This window comes from Geotrypetes seraphini, chromosome 5 (assembly GCF_902459505.1).
Source record: "Geotrypetes seraphini chromosome 5, aGeoSer1.1, whole genome shotgun sequence".
Classification (NCBI taxonomy): domain Eukaryota; kingdom Metazoa; phylum Chordata; class Amphibia; order Gymnophiona; family Dermophiidae; genus Geotrypetes; species Geotrypetes seraphini.
In genome coordinates this window covers 193,500,807-193,527,260 of record NC_047088.1, presented here as the reverse complement: position 1 = coordinate 193,527,260, position 26,454 = coordinate 193,500,807, and the positions used below count along the sequence as shown (strand labels likewise).

The 26,454-nt window shown below is 41.4% G+C and overlaps 1 protein-coding gene across 1 annotated transcript in view; it reads right to left on the bottom strand.

The window, feature by feature from the left end:
• The window catches only part of PDE11A (phosphodiesterase 11A), a 568,355-nt gene that overhangs the window by 267,136 nt on the left and 274,765 nt on the right, over positions 1-26,454 (bottom strand). Inside the window, exon 6 of the mRNA XM_033946286.1 lies at positions 25,962-26,094. Within this exon, the coding sequence (XP_033802177.1) occupies positions 25,962-26,094 (133 nt within the window). The remainder of the gene's footprint in view (positions 1-25,961; positions 26,095-26,454) is intronic.

The window sequence follows — 26,454 nt, the reverse complement described above, 5'->3', positions numbered from 1 at the left end:
AACTACCAACTGGAAGTACTTAGCTTCTCCGTAGAAAAACCAGCCAGCGAGAAACAAAGTTCGTCCAACGGGACTCCGTTTCGGCAGTGAAAAACCCCCTTCCTCAGGAACCGGCTATGCTGTTTTGTTGCAGGCTCTCAATCACCAGCCTCAGATGAAAAAGCAAAGTTGAAAATGGCCTCCTGGATGAGGGGCAGAGACAGCCCTAACGACTTTTTGAGTGTGTTTCATTTTTGTTTTCACCTTTAACACATTTGTGTATTGGTTTATCACTAAATTTCACACAAAGGGTGCCCGGAGATGTTTCACAGTTAACACCCTTTTGGGTGTAAACCAGTGACAGCCGGAAGCTTTAGGGGTTTCCCCTTTGCAAGCTGTGTGACTGAGGGCTCCATTTTATTATTATTATTAATTATTTTCTCTTGTGGTAGTAATAGGGTGTTGGTTTGGGCTGTCTCTCCCCCTTACCCTTTATTTTTCTTGGGGTGCAGGGAGATTTTTTCTCAGTGAGCTCATTTTCTTTAAAACATCTATATCCTATATATCTCTCAAAGACACCTTCCTTTGTAAGTTTGCTGATCTATTAATTTCCTTGAATAGAATTGATTACCTCTTCTGTGGTTTCAGAGCTATAAATGTAACCATTTGTACTGCCAGATTTGACTTAGAAGCAGAGAGATGTCTCTGCTAGTCTCACCTTGTTAACAAGATACATTATGCAACTCTAAAATAAAAGACCACTGACCACTTATAGACTATTTTAGTTTTCAGAATCAATTTTAATTAAATTGGTGCCCCATGTGAAGAAAGCTATCGTTGCTATCTGAGATCAGCTGCACTGACCAGTAACCCGTTTGGAAGCAAAGGTGAGGATGTATTTTATCTTGATTCTGTTAAATAAGTAAACAGGCTCTCTCTCAGTGTAGCTGCTGCCTGACCCTGAAGATGCTTCTCTGGACTAAAATTAACTACAACAAGAAACAATCAGTTGAATTGCTTTTACAGTTTCATAATATTAAGGAATTCTAAATTGCCTATTTGTGTTTGTCTGCTAACTTCTGTGTTTCTTTTCCATCTTGTGTTCCTTTCCACATGTGAAAAGGCATTTTCTATATGATGTCCAAATCTGATTTTGAACATTATGCAAAAAACATCAAAAAAAATCCAGTGCTAAACATGGCCATTTTCAAACCAGAAAAACATCTATCAATTTGGTTTGAATATCTCCCTATTTTTATATAGTTTGTGCTCCGTGTGCATTTCTTTAAGGGCCATTATACAAAAATTTCAAGGGAACAAAGCACAAAAACAAGCCATCGGGTCAGAGGAGGCAGAATTTCCTGCTTCCCAATGCGAGAGAGCGAGAAACTTCGACTAGGTTCAGGGATCAGGGGGAGGGGGAGCAGTTAACTTAACTTAGAAAAATGTAATGTGATTTATTTATTAATGCATTAACACCACATTAACACACACACACACAGTTTTACAAAGCCATGTTAGGCTTTTTTTAATTGCCAGCCGCAGCAGTATAAGCTTCAATGCGTCTATGAGCATCGGAGCTAATACCGCCACGGCTGAAAATAAAAAAGCCTAACGCAGCTTCATAAAAGGGGGAGTAAATATAGAGTCTGATTATAAGCCATTGATATTGTATTGTGAGCCCCCTATGAGTAACAAAAAAATGTACTGTACCCACCTACAATAGCCCTTATGCTTGCAGGTGTCACTTATATGTGGATTCTGTAAGCATTTTGTGGTTTGGGGGGGCATTCAAACTTTCCACAAATGAACCAGTTAAAGTGGGATATGGGCCTGGGTCTCCTTCTCTATAGTCTACTGCACTGACCACTAAGTTACTCCAGGGACCTGCTTGCTGCTGAAAAAAAAAAATGACCATTATATCTGTTGCTGTCATAGAACCTGGTATGTATTATTATTTCCACCTTTTAGGAGGGTAGGAAGGAGTCAGTGACCACTGGAAGATTAAGGAAAGGCGTCTTGCTGTTATCCTTTTAGTGGTCATCTGTTAAGTTTGGGCACATTTTTAACACTTAGGGCTCCTTTTACAAAAGTGCACTAAGCGTTTTAGCGCGCACTAACCACACCCTAAACGCTAATGCATGCATGTTAGTCTATGGACATGTTAGTGGTTAGTGCACACATATGTTTAGTGCACCCTAAAAGTGCACTAAAATGGGTTCATATACAACCCCGCGAAAGACAAAGGCGCGCGCCGACAACTGAGCGCAAGACGGAGGCGCGCACCGAAGAAAATTACAGTTTTTAGAGGATCTGACGGGGGTTTTTGTTGGGGAGCCCCCCCAGTTTACTTAATAGAGATCGCGTCAGCGTTATGGGGGGTTTGGAGGGTTGTAACCATCCACATTTTACTGTAAACTTAACTTTTTCCCTAAAAACAGGGAAAAAGTGAAGTTTTCAGTAAAATGTGGGGGGTTACAACCCCCCAAACTCCCCCACAACGCCCCCACAATGCAGCACGATCTCTATTAAGTAAAGTGGGGGGGGTTCCCCCCAATGCCCCCCCCCGTCGGAGCCCTAAAAACAGTAATTTTGTGCGGCGCACACCCCCGCGCTGCGCTCAATTGTCTGGGCGCGCCTTTGTCCCGGCGCGCTTTTTACCTGACACCTTAAAATGCATAGTGCACCTTAGTAAAACAGGGGGTTAGTCATTATTGAAACGGGTCTAGCCTAAAACATCCTATTTTTCACCCTGGACATTTATACAATATTCCATCACTGTAGAAAGACATCCAAATCATAAGCCCACCCTAGTCCTAACCAAAACAAGCTTCCAACATGCCCCCTTGAGATTTAGATAAACTGTGGAAGAACTGTGGAGAAAACCATCTTAAAAATGAGTTTGAAAATAGCGATTTAGACATTTTTTGCAAAAAAATAATCCATCCTCCACTTTTGTGTTGGTTTTTTGGGGAAATTTTTGTTTCGAAAATAAGCCCCTTTGTTGGAAGTGAAGTCCCTGAAATCATAACAAAGTCATTTAAATGGTGAATTGTGTGGCCGGATGAGGCCCTGCTAGATTCAGCAAGGGACCAAGTCCAGCGCACATAGACCTTGGCCCAGCGGACGTGAGGCTATTTGGTAGCCTGGTATGCACTAATAAAGAGTTCAAATAAGCACTGGGGCAATTCTTTCGTACAGTTTATTCATTACTAGTCTTTAAGCCCGTTACATTAACGGGTGCAAGAATAGATGTGTGTGCCTGTCTTTCTTTCTTTTTCTCTCTCTCCTTGACCGCTTTCTGTATGTCTTTCTTTCTGTCTCTCTCTCTCCTTGGCCGCTGTCAGTCTGTTTTTCTTTCTTTTCTCAGCTGTCCACCACCACCACCCCTTGCCTACTCCCCCTGTCCAGCAGTAGGCCTTCTCCCTTCCTTTTACCTCCCCCCTGTCCAGCAGCACCTCTTCCATGCTCCTCCTGTCCAGTAGTACCCCTTCTCCTTTCCCTGCTCCCCCTGTCCAGCATCCATTAGCCCGGGCAGCCTCGGGGCTTTTGATAGGCCGGCCCACCTCGCATTATCAAAGTGGGCCGGCCTAGCAAATACCCCACGCTGCTGCATTTGCTGGTCTATGGGTGAGAAGAGGCGTCCCGGCAGCAGCAGCACAGGAGTCAAACCACCACCGCCGCTGAAATCACTGCACGCGCCACAAATAGAATACGGCCACAGAAGGAGACACCACAGTGGCAGGGATCACGTCCTCCTAAGTGCGCATGCGCGCTTAGGGTTTTTATTATAGAGGATTCTTTCAGCAGCAAAAAAATGGGATTCAGTTCATCATTCAAAATCACCACAAACAAAACTCAAAAGTGGCTTTCAGGTTTGTATTACAGTTTCACTTATATGTCAACACACAAAAAAATCCAAAACTTCAGCTTAAGCAAAAAGGCACAACAATCTCATAAACAATGAAAGCTCTGCTTTGAAGGCAAATTCCTTGGGGTCCAAATATCAACCCCCAAGGCATTGGATCCACTTCAATTTTTCCACAATGGGCAGTGTGGAAGACCCTCTCCCGAGATCCCAACAAGCTGGTGCCTTGAAGTTAGATCCCTTTGGTTTTTGTTTGTGCATCTCACTGACTTTGTATCGTGGGGGCAGTCACTTCAAACAGTAGCCTCCCCACAGTACTTAAACCATAAAAGAATGGCAAAAGAGCAAAGAAAAATAGGAAAACAAATATTTTTTCTTGGCTTATGGGCTTTTTCACTTGCCCTGGTTACACTCCTACTTAAACAAAATCATTTAATGGCAGACATTTACCTCATTCCAGCCACTTATTCTCAATAGCTCTTAGCACATTTCCATATTCTCTATACTAGGTGAATCAGTCATTTCTGTGTCCATTGCACAGAAACTCATATCTTCTTCCATCTCAATTTCAGTTACAGATAATGTATCAAAAGTTTCAATAGCCTCTTCTTTAAGAGCTTTTACCTGAGCTTGTTGCCTTAAAGGAGATTGCTGCATTCTGGTTTCTAGTGGCTGTAGTCTGCTCTCTTCGAACTTCAGTGCAACTCTGGGTTGCTGGAACTGTTTGTGGCTGTGAGACATACCCTTTTCTTTGTCTGCAGGGGTTGATTACTTTTCACTACAGGTGAGTTTGGGGAGCCTGGCTTCTGGAGCCTTCTAATCTGGTTTAAAACCAGTCTCAGGCAGATTAGGGATAACTTGTGTCCCAGTCCTGCTTTTCTCCCTCACCAGCCCCTGTGCTACTGGGAAATGTAGTTGTTTTTTTCTGCTGAGTTTCTACAGCTGGTTTGGGAAAAGCTAAACCGGTCATAGCTTTTCTGGGCATTGTTTGAGGTGGATTTAATGAAGGAATACTTTGCCTCTGAATATTCTTGGGAGCTGCTCTGGGTGTTATATTAGCAGTTTTAGGAATCATCTCCCTGTTTTTAAGATTCCTGACCTGGCAAGGATTCCTTCCTGCTCACAAGGGCAGCCCTGTGACAATTGTCAGAAACTATTAACATTTTACACAGTAACATAGTAAATGACAGCAAAGACCTGAATAGTCCATCCAGTCTGCCCAATAACACTCATTATATATTCATAGTTAAATTGTCTTTTCTTTAATATTTTTGGCCAATAGACCAAAGAAGTCCACCTGGTAATATCTTTAGGTACCCACTGCTGTAGTTTCTATTGAAGCCCACTCCTGTCTATTCTAACCATCCTGTCCCTGGAGCTTCTATCAAAACCCTCCCCAGCTCATCCTAAACCAAATCACCACAAATAGGACACAAATCGTACAGGACTGCCCAGTACCGGCATTAGTTTGTCTTATGTCATTCATTGTCTTATACCATTTCATATCCTTTTTGTTCATCCCACACTTTTTTGAATTCCGTCACCATTTTCATCTCCACCACCTCCCTTGAGAGGGCATTCCAGTCATCTATCACCCTCTCCGTGAAAAAGAATTTCCTAACATTATTCCTAAGTCTGCCACCCCAGAACCTCAGTGTATGCCCTCTAGTTTTACCATTTTTTTTTCTCTGGAAAACATTTGTTTCTATATTAATACCTATGAAATGTTTTAACTAAATTGTAGCAGATTGTGAAAAAGTGATAAATAATAATAACTTTATTCTTCTATACCGCCATAGTCGAAAGACTTCTAGGCGGTTCACATTCGAAGAAGGCTGGACAATCAGCGAATTACAGGAAGCAAGAAGTGAGGGTTACATAAGAAATAGATAGAGGAGAGCAAATTACATCGAGGTAGAGAGAGAGGGGGAAAATATCATTAAGAGTGGAGAGGCTTCTATTTAGGAGATGAATTTGTCAAACAGAACAGTTTTGATTGATTTTTGGAATGCGCCATAGGTCAGACTGGCTCTATTTATGTAGTTATCCATCCAGGACTGCTGTCTGCCTGCTTGGAACTTGAAGAAGGTCCTGTCCAAAAAGGATTTGTATTTTCAGCCTGTGATCTTTGGGTACGTAAAGATGTTTCGGTTTCTGGTTGGTCGTGTGGGGTTGTTTAATATGGGGTTGTTTAATACAGGCAAATTTGAACAGAATACTCGCCTCCATTGCACTATTCTTAATTTTTGTACTGTTTTTTTGGGGGGATACCTAGGTAAACAATGTTGCAGTAGTCCAGTGTTGATAGGATCAGAGACTGCACCAGTAGTCTAAAGGACGTAGCGTCAAAGTATTTTTTAAGTGTACGAAAGCATTTCTTCATCACTAAGTTTTTTTTAATCTGCCATGGTTAGGTGTGTGTCCAGTGTGATACCCAGTATTTTTATGGTTTTTATGGTTGGAGATTTGGTAATTGTGGCCATTTAATTGTAATGATGTTCTGGAAATTTTGTCCTTAGGGCTTGCCAAGAAGACTTTTGTCTTCTCTGTGTTTAGTTTCAGTTTGAAGTCGGTTGTCCATTTTTCTATTTCGGTCATTATGTGAGTAAGGTTATCTATTGTTTCGTTTGTTATGTCATTTAATGGAATTAGGATGGATATATCATCTGCATATATATAATGGTTTAAGCTTAACTTTTTTAATAGATGGCCTAAGGATGAGATGTAGATGTTGAATAGTGTGGGTGATAGTGGGGGGCCTTGGGGAACCCCTGAGGGTTTTTTTTCCATGGTTTAGAGTAATTCCCTTCGCTGGCTACTTGGTATGATCTATTGGTTAGGAATTCCTGGAACCATTTCTTTACCTTTCCAGAGAGCCCCATTGCATCTAGGCATAGTAGCATAATTTTGTGGTCTACTAGATCGAACGCACTGCTAAGGTCAAGTTGCAAAATCGGTGCACTTTTACCCTTGCTGAAAAGATCATATAGATTGTTTAGGATGGAAGCTATAACTGTTTCCGTGCTGTATCCTTTTCTGAATCCTGATTGGTGCTCACCAAGGATGTTGAATTTGTCTAGGTAGTTCACTAGTTCCAAGTTGACCAATTCTTCCTGAAGCTTAGTGAATAGGGGGATGCTTGCTATAGGCCTGTAATTGGATGTCAGGGCTATTGAGTTTGTCTGATCTTTGGGGATAGGTGTGATAAGTATGTGACCCATGTCTTCATTCAGTATTCCGTTAGTAAGAGTAGTTGTAAGCCAAGTGACTAGTTCCTTTTTAAAGTCTGGTGGAGCAACTTTCATGATTTTAGATGGACATTCGTCCAGTAGGCAGTTTGACTTTGTGTATTTATTGAATAAAGTTAGGAATTGATGCCAGTTTGGAAGCTCGAAGTGGTTCCAGGGCATGTCTGCTCTGGATTCCTGATCATGGGGTCCGAAGTAGAAATCTGTGTTGGTTTTAGGCATGGGTATTGTTGCTCTTAAGTCAGTGATTTTATTTTTAAAGAAATTGGCTAGGGTTTGAGCAGATGGAGGGCTTTCATTGTCTTTTTTCAGGATTCGAGATGTGTCTGTTATTGTTTTTACTAGTTTGAACAGTTCTTTACTATTTATTTTTGATGTACCTATTTTCTGTGCATAGTGTTTTGTGTGTTTTTCTTTGATCAGAGTTTGTATATTTTCATTTTTTTGTTTCCAGTTTGTCTTGTCTTTTTCATTGTTTGTTTTTTTTCCAGATTTTTTTCAATTTTCTTAGTTCCTGTTTGCAGGTTAATAGTTCTGCATCGAACCATTCATTTAATACTCTTTCTTTCTTTTTGTATGTTTGGTATGATGCCAATTGGTCTAATAGTTCCTTATTGAACTTTCCCCATCTTGTTGGGAAATCCTGTATTTCCTTGGTTATGGGTCGTAGTTCATAATGGGTCCAGAATTCTGTTGGGTTGATATTACCGTGACTGATTATTGTTTTTGTGTTTTCTCTTATGTATTTAGGTTGGAATGACTTCTTTTGCCAGTGTATCGGTGATTTGCCTAAAGTACTGTAATGTTGATACAGTGATTGTTATCACAGAGAATCTAGAAGTAGAATGAAAACCAATTAGTGTAATAATAAATTTTGAGGTAAGAAAGTCCTATAAAAATTATTGATTGGGAATATATAAATTGACTTGAGAAAGTGAACACTCAAGATTGCTTAAGGCACAAGGGGTCTGATTCTATAGATGGTGCCTAACTCATAGGCACCATTCAGCGCATTTGTCAATCAACTGCTAGGCGTCATTTATAGAAACATGCCTAGCAGTGCCTAGCTCAACTTAGGTGCCGATATATTAGGCCAGCGTTTTCCTGGCCTAATTTAATGGCATCTAACACAGAGGCCTACTGATGCCTAAGTCATATCACACCTATTCTCCACCCCTAACCACACCTACTTTGCAGATAGGTGCAGGTTGGCATAGGTAGGCGTCTTGTTGTAGGTGTCAGTAGACGCCATGCCGAGTTCCATGTGGAACTCATAATGAATCGTTTTTAATTTTTTTTTTAAATTAGCTTTTAATGGTGTGGTCAATTACCAGGCCAATTAAGCTAAACAATCAATTTTGCGTTCTGCGATCTAAGTGCCATTGATAGAATCAGGGCTAAGATATCCAGGTGTGGGACTCTCAGAAACCTGGTGAGAGCCAGATTACAAATCCTGTGAGTCAGGATTTGACAGACTGAACAAAAAGGAGGCTTATTCTGACTGATTCTCAGGGTTGGGGAGGAGGGAGAATCAGAGTTTACCTCAAGTGGAGGGATCATGAAACTTTCCCTGGGAGGCAGGGACAAAATGTGAGGTTATCAAATTTGCTGATGACACCAAACTCTGCAGCAGGGTTAGAAACACGGAAGACTGTGAAGACCTGCAAAGGGGCCTAACGAAACTGGAAGACTGGGCAAAAAAGTGGCAAATGAGTTTTAACGTAGAGAAATGCAAGGTCATGCATGTAGGGAAAAAGAACCCGATGTTCAGCTACAAAATGGGGGGAACACTGCTAGGGGTGAGTAACCTTGAAAGGGACCTGGGGGTGATGGTCGACACATCACTGAAACCATCAGCGCAATGTGCAACAGCCTCAAAGAAAGCAAACAGAATGCTGGGCATCATCAAAAAGGGTATTACAACCAGGACGAAGGAAGTCATCATGCCGCTGTATCGCGCAATGGTGCGCCCGCACCTGGAGTACTGTGTTCAATACTGGTCGCCGTACCTCAAGAAGGACATGGCGATACTCGAGGGAGTGCAGAGGAGGGCGACTAAACTGATAAAAGGTATGGAAAATTTTTCATACGCTGACAGGTTAAAAATGCTGGGGCTGTTCTCCCTGGAGAAGAGGAGACTTAGAGGGGACATGATAGAAACCTTCAAAATCCTTAAGGGCATAGAGAAAGTGAATAAGGACAGATTCTTCAAACCGTGGGAAGCCACAAGCACTAGGGGTCACTCGGAGAAATTGAAAGGGGACAGGTTTAGAACAAATGCTAGGAAGTTCTTTTTTACCCAGAGGGTGGTGGACACATGGAACGCGCTTCCGGAGAATGTGATAGGCCAGAACTCTGTACAGGGGTTCAAAGAGGGTTTGGATAGGTTCCTGAAGGATAAGGGGATAGAGGGGTACAGATATAACTTGAGGTAGGTTATAGAAGTAGGCAGAAACCACTTCACAGGTCGCAAACCTGATGGGCCGCCGCGGGAGCGGACCGCTGGGCGAGATGGACCTCGGTCTGACCCAGTGGAGGCAACTTCTTATGTTCTTATTTGCACAAGCTAAACTAAACTAAACCTTAAGTTTATATACCGCATCCTCTCCACGGAAGTGGAGCTCGGCACGGTTTACAAGAACTTAAAATATAAGAAGAGAAAGGAAAAGGTTTACAAGGTTTACAAGGTTTACAAGCTGTGTTAGATTTCTGCTCACTAGATCAAATATGTGTTTTCAGAAAGGTAATACTGGAATTATTTCATGGACCCATAGCTTACAATGAGTTTAAATCATGATTTTGAATATTTGGCAATGTGGTATTTCCTTATTACATTCTTAGCAGACAAATCTCCCCAATGTGCAAATAACACATTGGTGGGACAAAGGCCCATATTCACTAGCCTGCCTGATCGGAAAGAAAAATAAGCAGATGGGGACGACCGGAGGAACGCCCCCATCTGCCTGCACAGATCGCTGTTGTGCAATCCGCGCGTATGCACAGACCATCTCCTAGAGATAAAGAGAGAATTAAGAAAGTTAGAAAGAAAATGGTCAAAACTAGGAACACCAGAGACTAGAAATGCCTGGCGCCAAAAGCTGAAAAGCTATAAATACTCAACCATAGAAAAGGAAAAACCTTCTTTGCCAACATAATAGGTAACGCCTCCATAAACAGCAGCAAACTTTTTAGACTGGTCCATGACTTATATGATATCCAATCTCATACAAACCCAACAGAAGAATCCACAGTGACAGCAGACAACCTGGCTGACTTCTTCAACACAAAAGTAAATAAATTACGACAATCTCTAACGGGTTCCCCAGACTCCCACTGGGACTACCCCTTCCCACACAACCTAGTCACCTCCAAAGCAGACATGAGCTGGTCCAACTTTCGTGAGACCGATTGGCAAACATTTAACAAGTTCTACAACAAATATGTCAAATCATACTGCAGACTGGACCCTTGCCCCCCAGAGGTAATGAAAGTACCCCAGTCAAACTACTTGTATGGATCAACCTACTATTATCCACAGAAAAGTTCCCAGAAAACTTAGGTCAAATTGTAATAACACCCATCAAAAAGAATAACAAAGAACCACCCAATAACATAACCAATTTCAGACCTATCGCAAACATCCTACTTGCTGTTAAAATAATGGAAGGGATGGCAAACGCCGAACTAAATACATACTTAGACAGATTCAACATACTGCATAACAACCAATCAGGCTTCAGACCCAGCCACGGTATCGAACCACCTACATTCCCTTCTCAGCCAAGGTACCAGTGCCATGATCCTACAACTGGACCTAAGCAGTGCCTTTGACCTAGTAGATCACACCATTCTATTGAACTGCCTAGAAATCATAGGCATCACAGGAAACGCTCACAATTGGTTCCAGGGATTCCTCGAGAACAGATCCTACCAGGTATTCAAAGACGACAAACTTCCCCATAGCTGAAATAACAACTGCGGGTTACCTCAGGGTTCCCCCCCTATCCCCCGACCCTGTTCACTAGGAAATTTGTTACAAAACCTAAGTCTCAACTTTTACATTTACGCAGACGACATTACAGTAGTGATTCCTCTAACCTCCCTATCGTCACACTTTATTAACTCCTTAATCAACATCCTAAATCAAATAGAGATTCAGGTACATGTGATCAATATTAAGACTGATGAACGAGAGCAATTCAGGTAAAAGATCTCACCAAATAGCTATTAATAACAGAAGAAATAAATTATAATGGTAATTGAATGGTATACAAGATTTTGTGTTTAAGAACCTGTTTAAGAACCAAAGTGAAGTTTATCTCCAGAGGAAACAAAAGAAAAAAAAAGTGTCTTGAAAGTTTATTTTTTTGACACTGTAAAGGTACATGGGAGGTATAATTCGGTTCACTGGGGGGAAGGGTAGATGGACAGAAGCACAATTTATTTTTTTAATCATATTTGTTTGAATTTCCTAATTAGGTGACTGGGAAAGGTAAATTGGCAATATAATTGGCAGCATTTCTAAATTCTATAGAAAGGAATGGACTAATGAAAAAATGACACATTTTTTATGTTAGATCCCACTGGTAGAGACCAGTGCCCTGTGCACCAAAGAGCTGTAGCAAAATTTATTATAGCAACTTTGGAAAGTACTTTCACAGCATGGACTGTGTATAAACAAAGAACTGGAGAAAGTATAGGAGATTTCTTTGAAAATGTATCTTGTTCCTTGCAGCCTGTTCCAAAAGGATGCAATTAGGACTCAGTAACCTCAGTTTAAAAAGTTTCAATCTTCTACATTCTCTGCCTAAACTCCAGCAATGCTGGTAAAATTATGCATGTCGTAAAATACATGTGATATAATTCACAGTGAGGTAATAACCCATTTCCTAGGTAAAATACTGTTTTACCCTAAGAAATAGCTTTGAAAATTGCTCTTCTTTTTAACGGCACTGAAGTTGGAAGTTGATAAGGCACATAAAGTATTTCTCATGCAATGAAACAGACTTTGAACTCTCAAGTAGATGAAATAAAAAAAAGGCCTATTCTGAATCAGTAGGACATTTTCTCTGCACCTGAGGCTGCTATCATAAGCAACCTTCAACTGCATAACTCTTCTTTTATATAGCCAATTTCCTACTGTTCAAGCTGTGATTTTTCTTCACATTAATATAACTGCAATACTGCTAATGTGACAGGTGAATATGACAAGTTGAGCAAACTGACATTAAGGATTCATAGGGCATGTTTTCATATAAGCAGCTCCACATCTAAATAAAGAATATCTACCGTGCACTTTGTATTTGTGAGAGGTCCTTCAGTATCTCTTTTTGTGGAAACCTTTAATAAAGTATAATCTTTTACACTCTGCATAATCTGTAAATGACAATTGTATGCTATGCTGGAGCGTGCGATTGAAGAGTATCTAAACTGATTAGATCAGTGTTCTTCAACCACCGGTCCATGGACTGGTGCTGGTCCACAGAAATTTCCTACCGGTCCACAGGGCCAAAACTGTGTTCTTCAACTGCCGGTCTGCGGTGCGATCAATGCATTGTTAAGATTATATGGACTATGGGAGCAGGGTCTGGGGTGGAGACTGGGTAGAGATGGGCAGGGTCTGGCCCACAACTTAGCCCAGTGTTCTTGACTGATCGAAACATTCAAGGTACTGAAGGGGATAGACTTAGTAGATAAGGACAGGTTGTTCACTCTCTCCAAGGTAGGGAGAATAAGAGGGCACTCTCTAAAGTTGAAAGGGGATAGATTCCGTACAAACGTAAGGAAGTTCTTCTTCACCCAGAGAGTGGTAGAAAGCTGGAACACTCTTCCAGAGGCTGTTATAGGGGAAAACACCCTCCAGGGATTCAAGACAAAGTTAGACAAGTTTCTGCTGAACAGGAACGTGCGCTGGTAGGGCTAGTCTCAGTTAGGTTGCTGGTCTTAGACCAGAGGGCCGCCGCGTGAGCGGACTACTGGGCATGATGGACCACTGTCTGACTCAGCAGTGGCAATTCTTATGTTCTTATGTTCAACCGCCAGTCTGCGGACCGATGCCGGTCCACAAAATAATTCTTTTATTTCTGCCTGTCCTTAGGTGTAAAAAGGTTGAAGAACACAGGATTTTTTGACAGAGGCCTTAGCGGGCACTGCATGGAGCACACAGTGGACATATACTTTGGTTAAGGTGTTTGAATCAAATTTACAATTTCTACCTGAACAAGCATGTTATATTTTATATTGGGTTTCCTGAAGAACCGAACGAAACGTGGTCCACGTTGAGACCCTCTAATCATCTTTAAGATAAGTGCTCAACTTTTGACCTTATTGGTCTAATAAGATTCGTTATAAAGACACATGGGTGCAATTATTGTGTTCTCATTTGCAATGAGTGGGAGATAAGCTCCTTAATAGGGACAAGTTTTCCAGGAGCTTCATATCTCTGAGCGTGTGATAAAGAAAAAGACTATATTATGTTGATCATTCAAGAATATCAAACAATTGCCAAGTACATGCGAGGGATTATCCTCTATAGCGCACATGCGCACTTAGGGTTTTGTGATCGCTACGCCGTGCTGTGTCCTTCCGTGCCAAATTCCATTTTGGAACACGGAGGCAGGGAACACACCAGTGACTTCCCCCTCCCGCCCTCACTCACCAACCGCTGCCGCAGTTGCTGCTCCTCTTCAAAGCAGCCTGTTGAGGTTCGCCGGCCAGCTGTAGCAAACCTCGCAGGCTGCTCTCCACCTCGGTAGCACGATCCCTCTGATGTGATTGCGTCAGACACGATCGCATCAGAGGGAACCATGGATGGAGGGAAGGTAAGAACGGGAGGGGGGAACAAAGGGGGCCACGGAGCAGGCAGGCATAGCACAACAGGGGACCACGGGCAGAGGGAAAGGGGGCTGCTTTGGGGGGAGTGGTGTGCTGGGGGTAGACAGCAATCATGGGGGGGGGAACAGAAGGGGGCCACAGAGCAGGCAGGCATGGCACAACAGGGGGTAAGGGGGAGAGGGAAAGGGTGCTGTTTTGGGGGGAGGAGTGTGCTGGGGGGCGGACAGCAATCATGGGGGGGGTAATAGAAGGGTGCTACGGAGCAGGCAGGCATGGCACACAGGGGGCCAGGGGGAGAGGGAAAGGGGGCTGCTTTGGGGCGAAGGGTGAGCTGGGGGGCAGACAGCAATCATGCTTTGGGAGGGGGGAACAGAAGGGGGTAATGGAGCAGGCAAGCATGGCACAAAAGGGGGCAGGGGAAAAGGGAAAGGGGGCCGCTTTGGGGGAGGAGTGTGCTGGGGGCAGATAGCAATCATGTGTCCCATGCTGGTAAGAAGTGGAGGGGAGAGGAAAAGGGGGCTGCTTTGGGAGGAGGGGTGTGCTGGGGGGCAGACAGCAATCATGCTTTGCTCTGGGAGGGGAAACAGAAGGGGGCCACGGAGAGACAGGCAGACATGGTGCAACAGAGAAATACAGGCAGGCAGGGGTCCAGGGAGACAGACGGACAGAAATGTAGTAGAAAACGTATGCAAATGTATGCTTTCTCAAGAACTATAAACACCTGAGTATGAAAGAAAGTAGTAAGCGTGTTGAAACAAGTCTGTGTATGTTGTGACATGTCTCAAGTTTACTCGTACACAGTTGCAGCTTAGTGTGAATCTAACATTCCAAGAGATTATTTCCTGTTCCGAGTTTTCTCTCTTTGGACAGTGGTTTTCCAGTGATGAAGATGTCAAATATTTTTCAAAGGGGTTAAAGTCATTGAAGGAAAAGTGGATGAAGTGTATGGTGCTATGAGGGGGCTATATTGAAAAATAAAACATAAATTTTTTGAAAACTTCTTTCCTATCCGTTCTCTCCCTTTTATTTTAACTTTGATGTGATTTTGAATCTTCCCCTTCCCCACCACTTTCTGTATCAATTTTGTCTATATTTTTGTCCTTGTCCTGTCCTTATACTTCCCTTTTTTTATTTTTTTTAAACTCTAACTTTAGCATTATAAACCGTCCAGATATTTGTTTGATGGTCAGTATATCACACTGTAAATAAACTTGGATCGAACGCCCCTCATAATTCTCCCATCTTAGGGCTCCTTGTACAAAGATGTGCTAACGTTTTTAGTGCGCACACCGGATTACCCGAAAAACTACCACCTGCTCATGAGGAGGCAGTAGCGGCTAGCGTGTGTGACATTTTAGCATGCGCTATTCCACGCGTTAAGGCCCTGACGCACCTTTGTAAAAGGAGCCCTTAATTTCTAGACTTCTGGTATTTTCATGCACCCTGCATGTAGTCCTATCTCCAATCATTAATGCAGGTCAAATTGAACTGCCCTCTTTGAACATGCCACAGGGTGGGGGGGGAGGGGGTGTCAAACACTGGGTATTTCCCTTTTTGAGCACCGAGAATGTGTTTGTCAAAAAAGCAATGTCCAAATTGATTAGTTCTTTCCAAACCAACTTGCTTTAATTGCAGAGCATGACATTATTATCCCAGGCATTGGCTCACAGTTGAACTAACATTTTCCAATCATGACATTTAAGTCACAGTAAATTGTTTCTTCAGTATCATTGTTGGATGTTATAGTCAACTTGATCTTTTACAGACATTCACTTGTTCGGCATCTCAGAGCTGTACTGCCAAACTTAGCTTCAACTAATAGATCTTGTTCTCGATCATGTAACGCTGCTCCTGATTAGGGCCCACTGGCTCCCTATTTCACATAGAGTCACATATAAAATAGTGCTTTTAATTTTCAAAGCACGTGTTTCCAAATCCCCGGAATTTATAAATAGACTTCTAATTCCTTATGCTCCAGCTAGATCCCTCCACTCTAACACCCAGCATTTGTTATCTATTCCGTCCCTAAGACACATTAGCATAACTCATTCAATGATATTTTGGGTCACCGCCCCCATGCTGTGGAACTCTGTTCCAGCCTAGTTACATGAAGAATCGTCATTAGATCGATTTAAATCTAGACTAAAAGAATTCCTGTTTAAAGATGCCTTTGATTTGTAATTTTTTTTCCCGTTAAACCTTTATTAAAACAGATGGGCCCCCTCCTCATGTATCCCCCTAAATGTCTTCCTTCCCTCCCTCTCCCTCTAGTTTTAGTACGACTGTGTGTCTTATTTTATGTCTCACCCCTATTTTAGATTTTTGTATGCCACTTAGAAACCTGATAAGCAGATTATCAAATTTTAAATAAACTTGGAAACAGCTCCAGAGATTTGTCACTGCTGGGCTATCTGTGTTCCCTCCTTCTGGGATGGTCATTGATAGTCCAATATTGAAACACTTTTCATCTGGCAAATGCTGCTTATGCATAAAAATGCTGATTACCAGGTCTAGCCGTTTATTTTCATCAGCACTATCTGGATGGTACCTCAGAAAATCACTATAGACTGCCTGGTGCTATCTGGATAGAACTGGAGCAATATGGAGTGAAATGGAAAATATCTGGATAGCAGTACTATTCAACCCCACTATTTCGATAACTCTCTGCAGTCTTCAGTTGTTTGGAGAATTATCTCAATATTGCCATTTGGGTGGTTACTGCCCTACCCAGTGATGTCTCCAGACTTAAATATTTGGGGTAGCAACAGGGAGGCAAGTTATTTATGGAGGGGGCATGCCAAAGCAACATTTTTGTATATCATGCCCACCACAACATCACACCCTCCCCCCACCTGACTTTTAAGTTAGTAATATAAGACACCATGGCATTCTATACATAAATAAATTTTTCCCCTCTAGTTAGTTTCAGCTACCAAGTAAAACTATAATATCCACTTGACCTATATAACTCAGTAGAAAAAACAGTCTGTAATATCACATTTCATCCCACTATCATGCGGAATCAAAAAAGGAGGGTTTCACTCATATGGGATCTTCAGACCACCACCGAGTAGTGTATTTTCAAGTGGTATCAATCCTCATTAGTCCCAACAAGTTGTTAGTAAGCCACACTTTCTCTTATTTTAAACTTTTTATATTTATCTTTCATTTTGTCATTTCATTTCATTTACGGCCTCTTTTACAAAGTGCGCTGCACTAACATCCCCGAAGCCCATAGTGATTTAAAGGGCTTCGGGGCTGTTGCTGCACGGCAGCCGCTAGCACGGCTTTGTAAAAGAGGCCGTAAGTGTATAAATAGTTATAAATAAATTCATATATCTTCATAGTTGTATAGTTGCATTGTTTAACTTCCAAACAGTACTTAGCTTTTTAAAGTGCTCATCCTCTTATCACCGATGCGTTTCATAAGCCTTTCTCAAAGCGGGGGAGTGCATAACAGGTTATACTGAAGTAAAACTGCCATTATTGATGCCTTCATTCAAACAAATTCTTTTGTGTAGCATGGTTTGGATTCTCTACTGGATTAGACAGAACCTCAGTATAAACTCTGCACCTCCAGTTCTGTATCCCCCTTACAACTCAGATTGTGATTATCACTTCAGGGACAGCACTGACTCATTCCACTGCCAGACACTTTGGGCTCCTTTTACTAAGCTGCGCTAGTGTTTTTAGCGCACGCAGGATATTACCGCACACTATGTGGCTAGAACTAATGCCAGCTCAATGCTGGCGTTAAGGTCTAGTGTGCGCTATTCCACGTGTTAATGCCCTAACGCAGCTTAGTAAAAGGAGCCCTTTGTTTAAATCAGATAGGGGGAGGGGGTTGTAATGAGTCTATATGAGCATTTTTATTTTGGGTGCCAAGGACCTGCTTTCAAATATGGTTAGACACTTTGCAAAATAACACACAAACACTGCAAAAAGACATTCAAAACCTATATAGCAAACTTTTTAGCTAAATAGTTTTTGGGACTGCTGTTTATGTTTCTTTTTCCATTGTATGTGTATGGGTACAACCCTTTAGATCACAGGTGTCGAAGTCGGTCCTCGAGGGCCGCAATCCAGTCGGGTTTTCAGAATTTCCCCAATGAATATGCATTGAAAGCAGTGCATGCACATAGATCTCATGCATATTCATTGGGGAAATCTTGAAAACCCGACTGGATTGCGGCCCTCGAGGACCGACTTCGACACCCCTGCTTTAGATGGCCTGTTGCTTGCTGGAATTATGCCCGACTACACTTACTGCTATGCAGTATGCAGTGACAGGGCTCAGACTTTCTCTATAGCTGGACCATTAATGTGGAATGCATCATCTGGAACTTTACAGTTCTTTAGAAATCTATTACAATTTAGAAAGTTGCTAAAGACACATTTGTTTGCTCAGATTTTCCTAAGCTAGTACCCCTCCTTTCTGAATGTCATCTTTCTCTGGGGGTTACCTTATTTTTATTTTATCTTTAGTTTGTAGGAGATAAACTTGATGGAATGACTATTAATGACTGTAATGCTCTATTGCAAAGTAACACTAGTAGACGAATGGCTGAGATATAATTATCACAAAAAATATTCCAAAATGTACCCACTATTGCAGAGGTGTGAAACACGAGATAAATATGTATTTATAAATGGAGAAAAGACCTCAGTTTCTTCCAGGGAAAAGAAATTCACCTGGAGGACCTCTATGTCTGCCGTATTCAACTTCAAGCAGGATAGGAAAAAACATCCCTGGTCAAAAACTCCATTATAAAGCAATATTTGAAAAAATCTTATAATATAAAGTCCAGAAAAACACAGACCACTTATCTCTCCAGTTCACCGTCCTCCAGGTAGGATCTGAATCCAAAAAGTCCACACGATTTTCACCACGTTGACTTTCTTTCAAACGTGGGAAAGAGAATATACTTGAGACTCCCGACAGGCCCTGTTTCGCTATTAGAACGCTGCATCAGGGGAGGTCTCTAAAACGATATAATATAACCATATAAGCATTCTTCAAAACTTTTTAATACGCTGAAAGGAATAACAAACAGCTACTTACATTGAAACATTGAGCTACCGCTTCACAGATTCTCTTAAAAGAAATGGCAGCTCGGCGTTCTAGGCAGGGTTTTAGAGGAAGGCCATGCTAATCGTTTAACCAATCCTCATAAGGGGGCGTCACCTAGTAAATACCAGACGTTCTGTTTAAGCAAAAAAGTTCAAAAAAAGGCGCGCCATTCTATTTTGGCATTTAAACCTGTAGGCATACATGATTTTAATTTAAACACCCATTTTTGTTCACATTGTCGTAAGAATGTTCTAAAGTCACCACCTTTCTTTGATGGAGATAGCTTTTCAATAATCCAGCATCGCATTTCTATGAAGGAATGATTATGATCTAAACAATGTTGTACCATTGGTGCCTCTAATTTTCTACAACTTAGGCAAGATCTATGCTCAATTATACGAGTCTTAAACAGACGAGAAGTTTGTCCTATGTAAATTTTCTTGCAGGGGCATTGAATGGCATAAATAACTCCCCTAGAATCACATGTCGTAGATGTTTTCAGTTTATACATTTTCTGATCTACTGGGTTAATAAAATGATCACAGTCTAGCGTAATTTGACATATCGAGCAATGCCCACACTGGACATGTCCGACCCTCTCATCACCATTCGTTACCATAGGTGGATCTAGGGCCCCTATACTCGTTGGACAAATTGTTTCTTGTAGATTTTTGTTTCTAGAGTAAGCTGTCAGTACCTTAATTTCTCTAAAACAAGGGTGAACAGCTAGACAATTCCAATATTTCTTGACAACATTCCCAAACTTCCTTGCTTATTGTGAATGACGTAAAACGCAAACCATTTGATCTTGCTCTGGTTCTGGTTCTGTATATTGCAATAAGTATTCTCTATGGTTGTACAGTGCTCTATTATAAGATGTTTTTATACACCTTTCAGGATAACCTCGATCCGCTAGTTTTTTGCCTAAAATATGCGCTTGTTCTTTAAATTCATGTTTAGTTGAACACAATCTACGATAGCGCAAAAACTGCGAATTAGGCAGGCTCTCTTTTAAGTGCTGAGGATGAGAGCTAGAGAATTCTAGGAAAGTATTCCTGTCAGTTTCTTTCCGGTGTACTTAAGTATGAAATATACCCTCTTTAATCTCAGTACGTACATCCAAAAAAGAAATACATTGCAAATCAGAAGATAGCGTAAATTTGATTGTGGGTAGACCTGTATTCAAGAAATCTATAAATTTTTGCAATTCCACGAGAGAGTCTTCCCAGATGATGAAGATGTTATCTATATATCGACACCAAAGGAATACTTTGGAAAAAAATGTAGAATTATACACAAATCTCTCCTCAAAATCAGACATGAAGAGGTTTGCCAAAGAGGGAGCACATGTTGCACCCATTGCCGTCCCATGCAATTGTTGGTAAAAAACATCTTGGAACATGAAATAATTCTTCTTAAGTGAAATTGTTAATAACTGGATCAAAAACTCAGTTGGTACTTGATGGGGACGTACTCGATGATTCAAACAATCTTCTATAATCTGCAGCGCTAAATCTTGAGGGATATTCGTATATAAGGATTGAATATCCAATGTTACTAGAATGGTAGTCATGGTGGGGTGATATTGAGCTAGTACATTCAAAAAATGAGTGGTGTCTTGAATAAATGACTTAGTTAAAGGGACCAGCGGCTTCAGAAAATAGTCTATATACTGGTTCACTCGTTCTAATAAAGAGCCGCATGCCGATACTATTGGACGCCCTGGTGGGGACGACATACTTTTATGTATCTTAGGTAGTATATAAAAAAAGGGGATATTGGGATATATTGGAGTCAAAAATTTCAATTCATTTTGAGTTACAAATCCCATTTTCAAACCCTGTAATACTAAGTCTGATATTTCCTTCCTTAGAATTACTGTCAGATCTTCTTGTAATTGAGTGTAAACCAGTTTATCTGATAGCTGACGCAAAATTTCAGATAAATATTTATCCCGATCCAAAATCACTACCGCCCCACCCTTATCTGCACATCTTACAATGATCTGTTTATTTGAAATTACGCTAGACTGTGATCATTTTATTAACCCAGTAGATCAGAAAATGTATAAACTGAAAACATCTACGACATGTGATTCTAGGGGAGTTATTTATGCCATTCAATGCCCCTGCAAGAAAATTTACATAGGACAAACTTCTCGTCTGTTTAAGACTCGTATAATTGAGCATAGATCTTGCCTAAGTTGTAGAAAATTAGAGGCACCAATGGTACAACATTGTTTAGATCATAATCATTCCTTCATAGAAATGCGATGCTGGATTATTGAAAAGCTATCTCCATCAAAGAAAGGTGGTGACTGTAGAACATTCTTACGACAATGTGAACAAAAATGGGTATTTAAATTAAAATCATGTATGCCTACAGGTTTAAATGCCAAAATAGAATGGCGCGCCTTTTTTTGAACTTTTTTGCTTAAGCAGAACGTCTGGTATTTACTAGGTAACGCCCCCTTATGAGGATTGGTTAAACGATTAGCATGGCCTTCCTCTAAAACCCTGCCTAGAACGCCGAGCCGCCATTTCTTTTAAGAGAATCTTTGAAGCGGTAGCTCAATGTTTCAATGTAAGTAGCTGTTTGTTATTCCTTTCAGCGTATTAAAAAGTTTTGAAGAATGCTTATATGGTTATATTATATCGTTTTAGAGACCTCCCCTGATGCAGCGTTCTAATAGCGAAACAGGGCCTGTCGGGAGTCTCAAGTATATTCTCTTTCCCACGTTTGAAAGAAAGTCAACGTGGTGAAAATCGTGTGGACTGTTTGGATTCAGATCCCACCTGGAGGACGGTGAACTGGAGAGATAAGTGTTCTGTGTTTTTCTGGACTTTATATTATAAGATTTTTTCAAATATTGCTTTATAATGGAGTTTTTGACCAGGGATGTTTTTTCCTATCCTGCTTGAAGTTGAATACGGCAGACATAGAGGTCCTTCAGGTGAATTTCTTTTCCCTGGAAGAAACTGAGGTCTTTTCTCCATTTATAAATACATATTTATCTCGTGTTTCACACCTCTGCAGTAGTAGGTACATTTTGGAATATTTTTTGTGGTAATCTATTATATTCCTCTTGCTTTTTTGGATATTTTTTGAGATATAATTATACCATCTTGACATATAGATTGCATAATTTTTATTGATGCATGTGATTTTTTAAGATGTTTCAAATTTGAATTGTGTATATGATGTTGTGAGCCGCCTTGGATAAGGGCGAATTAGAAATGTTTTAAATAAATTAAATAAATAAATCTGAAACAATGTCAAAAACATAGAATTTCATTTCTGCAAACTGACACTTCATCAAATTGATACAATGAAATACTCTTTTCAGCACTATTCAATGGCAAAATAACACTCAGAATCTAGGAAGTTGGTTGGCTGGGCTGAGAATTTTTGAGCACCTCCTCATAATCCCCCTCTTTTACTAAGGCACGATAGCTGATTTAGCATGCCCTAATTGATTTAGCGCGTGCTAAATGCTAACGGGCCCATTATATTCCATGGACGCATTAGCATTTAGGGCACACTAATCGTTAGTGTGCGTTAATCGGTTAGCGTGCCTTAGTAAAAGGACCCCAATGTTTCTTACAGTTTAATAAAATATATTTCAGACATATAGTCTGGGAACAGTGGCAAGATTCCTAGCCTGGCCAGCACACTGATTTGGCTACCCTTTCCTGATAAGAAGAAAGGAGAATGCATAATCTGCTGCAAGCGGTCAAGCCTGAATAGCTGACAACTGGGTGATATCCTTAGCATTGTGGATAGGGGTAAAAGCAAGGAAGGTGATACGCAGGCAGTACAGCGGATGGTTAGAAGATACCCTGATGTATAACAGTGTAGGCAGGAGCAGACAGGCTGAGCCAAATCATCTTTATTTGTCCAAAACTTATTGTGCTATTATGTTATTCCCTGAGTCAGCCTGAACACATTGCTTCTAGTTTGAAAAGAATACTGGAGGTCAAATATGACTCAGCATTCAGCCATTTATTAGTCTAATGCATTCTGAAGTGTGCAGACCTGTTTATGTTCAGACTGATTTTCATTCTCCACTTCCATGTTTTCCTAGATAGGGCTCCTTTTATAAAGCCGCAGTAGCGATTCCCACGCGGCAAATGCGACGCTGCCCATTCATTTCCTATGGGTGTATCACATTTGCCGCACCAGGACACTCTACCACAGCTTTGCCAAAGGGGCCCACAGTCTCCTATTTCAAACCTCTTTAGAACCAGATTTTATGAAATGTGGTACTAAATGGGCTGGCAAAATCCAAGCGCTGTGACTTTACTAAAAGGTGTATACCTATTTATATATCTGGCAATTTACAACACTGCATCAAATTGGTTATGAGTTTCCACAGCAACCACACAGATTTCAGTGGAGCTGGGCTATGGACTTCAGTGGCAGCCTGCTGCAAAACCATGGGATACCAGAGACTGCTGTACAGCAGAAATAAACAACACTTTATGATCACCTCTGTTTAGGGCTATCCTATGGCTCCAGACAAAGGAGGGCGGGTTGAGATATCTGGGTTTTACTTCCATTGCTTTGAATGGAAATAAAACCCAGATGTCTCTCTGTCTTCCTGACTTCCATTGCTTTCAATGGAAGTAAAACCCAGATGTCTCAAACCATCCTACTTTTTCTGGAGCCATATGGCAAGCCTACCACTGTTTCCATTATTCATGTCCTTTGCAACATTCTCAAGAAAAGTCTTTGGCAGCACTATAGGTGGTTGGTGATTCAGATGTTTGGGAAGGATAAAGTGGGGGGCTACAGCAGGGTAGGACAGAGCTAGTATTGTCTTCTACAGTCCTGCTCCCGGCACTTCAGCCGTGAACACAGAACAGAAATATTTATTAAGCAATTCAGCCTTTTCTTTATCAGCTTCTAAATATTCCTCCCCTTCACCTTTGAGTCTCACAAGAAGGACATGGCAATACTTGAAGGGGTCCAGAGAAGAGCGATGGAAATGATAAGAGGTATGGAAAACTTCTCATACGCTGACAGGTTAGAAAAGCTGGGGCTGTTCTCCCTGGAAAAGCGGAGACTTAGAGGAGACATGATAGGAACCTTCAAAATCCTGAAAGGCATAGAGAAGGTAGACAGGGACAGATTCTTCAGACTGTGGGGAACCACAAGTACAAGGGGGCACTCGGAGAAACTGAAAGGGGACAGGTTTAGAACTAATGCCAGAAGTTCTTCTTCACCTAGAGAGTGGTGGACACATGGAACGCACTCTCGGAGGTTGTGATAGGGCAGAACACACTACAGGGATTCGAAGACGATTTGGATAAATTCCTGAAGGATAAGGAGATTGAGGGGTACGGAAAGAAGTAGAGATAGGTTATAGGAAGAGTCAGGGACCACTTGACAGGTCATGGACCTGATGGGCCGCCGCAGGTGTGGACTACTGGGCGCGATGGACCTCTGGTCTGACCCAGTGGAGGCAACTTCTTATGTTCTTAATGCCACTTTTGTACTTCTTCCTATCACTAATATATCTAAAAAATGTCTTGTCTCCCCATTTTACCATTTCAGCTATTTTTTCTTTCATTTGCATCTTTTCTTTGGTGTCAGGTCAAAAGCGTGCCGGGACAAAGGCGCGAGCAGACAACTGAGCGCAGCACGGAGGCGCACGCCAAAGAAAAAGACTGTTTTTAGGGGCTACGATGGGGGGGGTGTGGGGGGGAACCCCCCACTTTACTTTATACAGATCGCACCGCATTGTGGGGGCATTGTGGGGGGCTTGGGGGGTTGTAACCCCCCACATTTTACTGAAAACTTAACTTTCTCCCTGTTTTTAGGGAAAAAGTTACGTTTTCACTAAAATGTGGGGGGTTACAACCCCCCAAACCCTCCACAACACCGCCGCGATTTGTATTAAGTAAAGTGGGGGGGGCTCCCCAACAAAGCCCCTAAAAACAGTCTTTTTCTTTGGCGCACGCCTCCGTCTTTAGCTCGGTTGTCGGCGCGCGCCTTTGTCTTCCGCGTTACTGTCTATGAACCCTTTTCTTTCCTGACTACACGACCAGCCTCTCTTAACTTTTCCAGATATTTTTGCCTGTCTTCCTCTTTCTGTGATCTTTTGTAGTTTATGAAAGCTAACCTCTTATTCCTTACCTTCTCAGCTACTACTTTTGAGAACCAAAGCAGCCTTCTTTTCCTCTTACTTTTACTTACTAGCCTCAAAAAAAGGTTTTTCGCTCCTTTCAGACATTCCAGACATTCCTACCCAGACAATTCCTTGACGTAAACCCCCTTCTGAACAAAGTTAGCTTTTTTACAGTCTAGAACCTTTGCTTTTGAATGAACCCTCTCTATACCCATCTTAAAATTAAAACATACCATGCAGTGATCACTGAATGCCAGATGATCACCCACTGTAACATCAGAAATACTTTCCCCGTTTGTAAGCACTAAGTCCAGTATGACCCCATCCTGTGTGGGTGCTAGAACAGTTCTCCTTGTAGAGAATCCAGAATCTCCCTACTTCTAGAAGACCCCGCAATAGGGATACCCCACTCAACATCTGGCATGTTAAAATCACCTATTAGCAAGACTTTCCCTTTTTTAGATATATTCTGAATGTCTACTATTAAATCTCTATCTACTTCTTCCATCTGTGAAGAAGGCCTGTATATCACACCAATGCAAATATATTCATCATTCCCTCTTTCCAAATTGATCCACAGTGCCACTTCCTTGCCCTGCAGATCCTGCAATTGCGTGGCTTTAATATGATCTTTAACATATAACGCTACTCCTCCTCCTTTTCTTCCTGACCTGAATGTGTGCCATCTCAGCCATCATTAGTGACCATGTTTAAAATCTATAGCGGTGAGTAAAAGAGACTATTCACATTCAATTTGCTTCGATTATAAGATTAGTTTTTGTTAAAAATATATGACAAATGAATATTTGTATTTCTAAAAAGCTCTCTTACTTCAGCATCAAAGCGAGGATCTTGATATGCATCACTGATGTTCACTGGAAGACCCGTGGAAGCAACTAGTTCAGCAATGCTGTTATTGATTAGCCAGTCTGAATAAGATGATTTCTCCATACTATCTTTGATGCTACAAGAAAGTTACAGAAATAATAAAGTGTCTGTTCATTGCAAGAAATTTGCCCACTTTAAGGGGGTAATTCTATGAAGAGGGTACCAACATTCAGACACCAAGAAAGAATATAAATATAAATTGGAATATTCATGTGTATGTGCACAAATATGCATGCAAACAATGATGTTCCAGCTACATGTTAGGCTATAAAATTGTGCTTAAATGTGATTGTCAGCCCTACATTGCTAGCTGTCAGCATTTTCTGTTGGCCTAACCAATGTCAGCAAAGGCCTATGGGAAACTGATATTACACAGATCTGACCCTGGTAATGTCAGTGCAGATAAACCTTAGGGCTTCTGGTCATTGATTCTCAG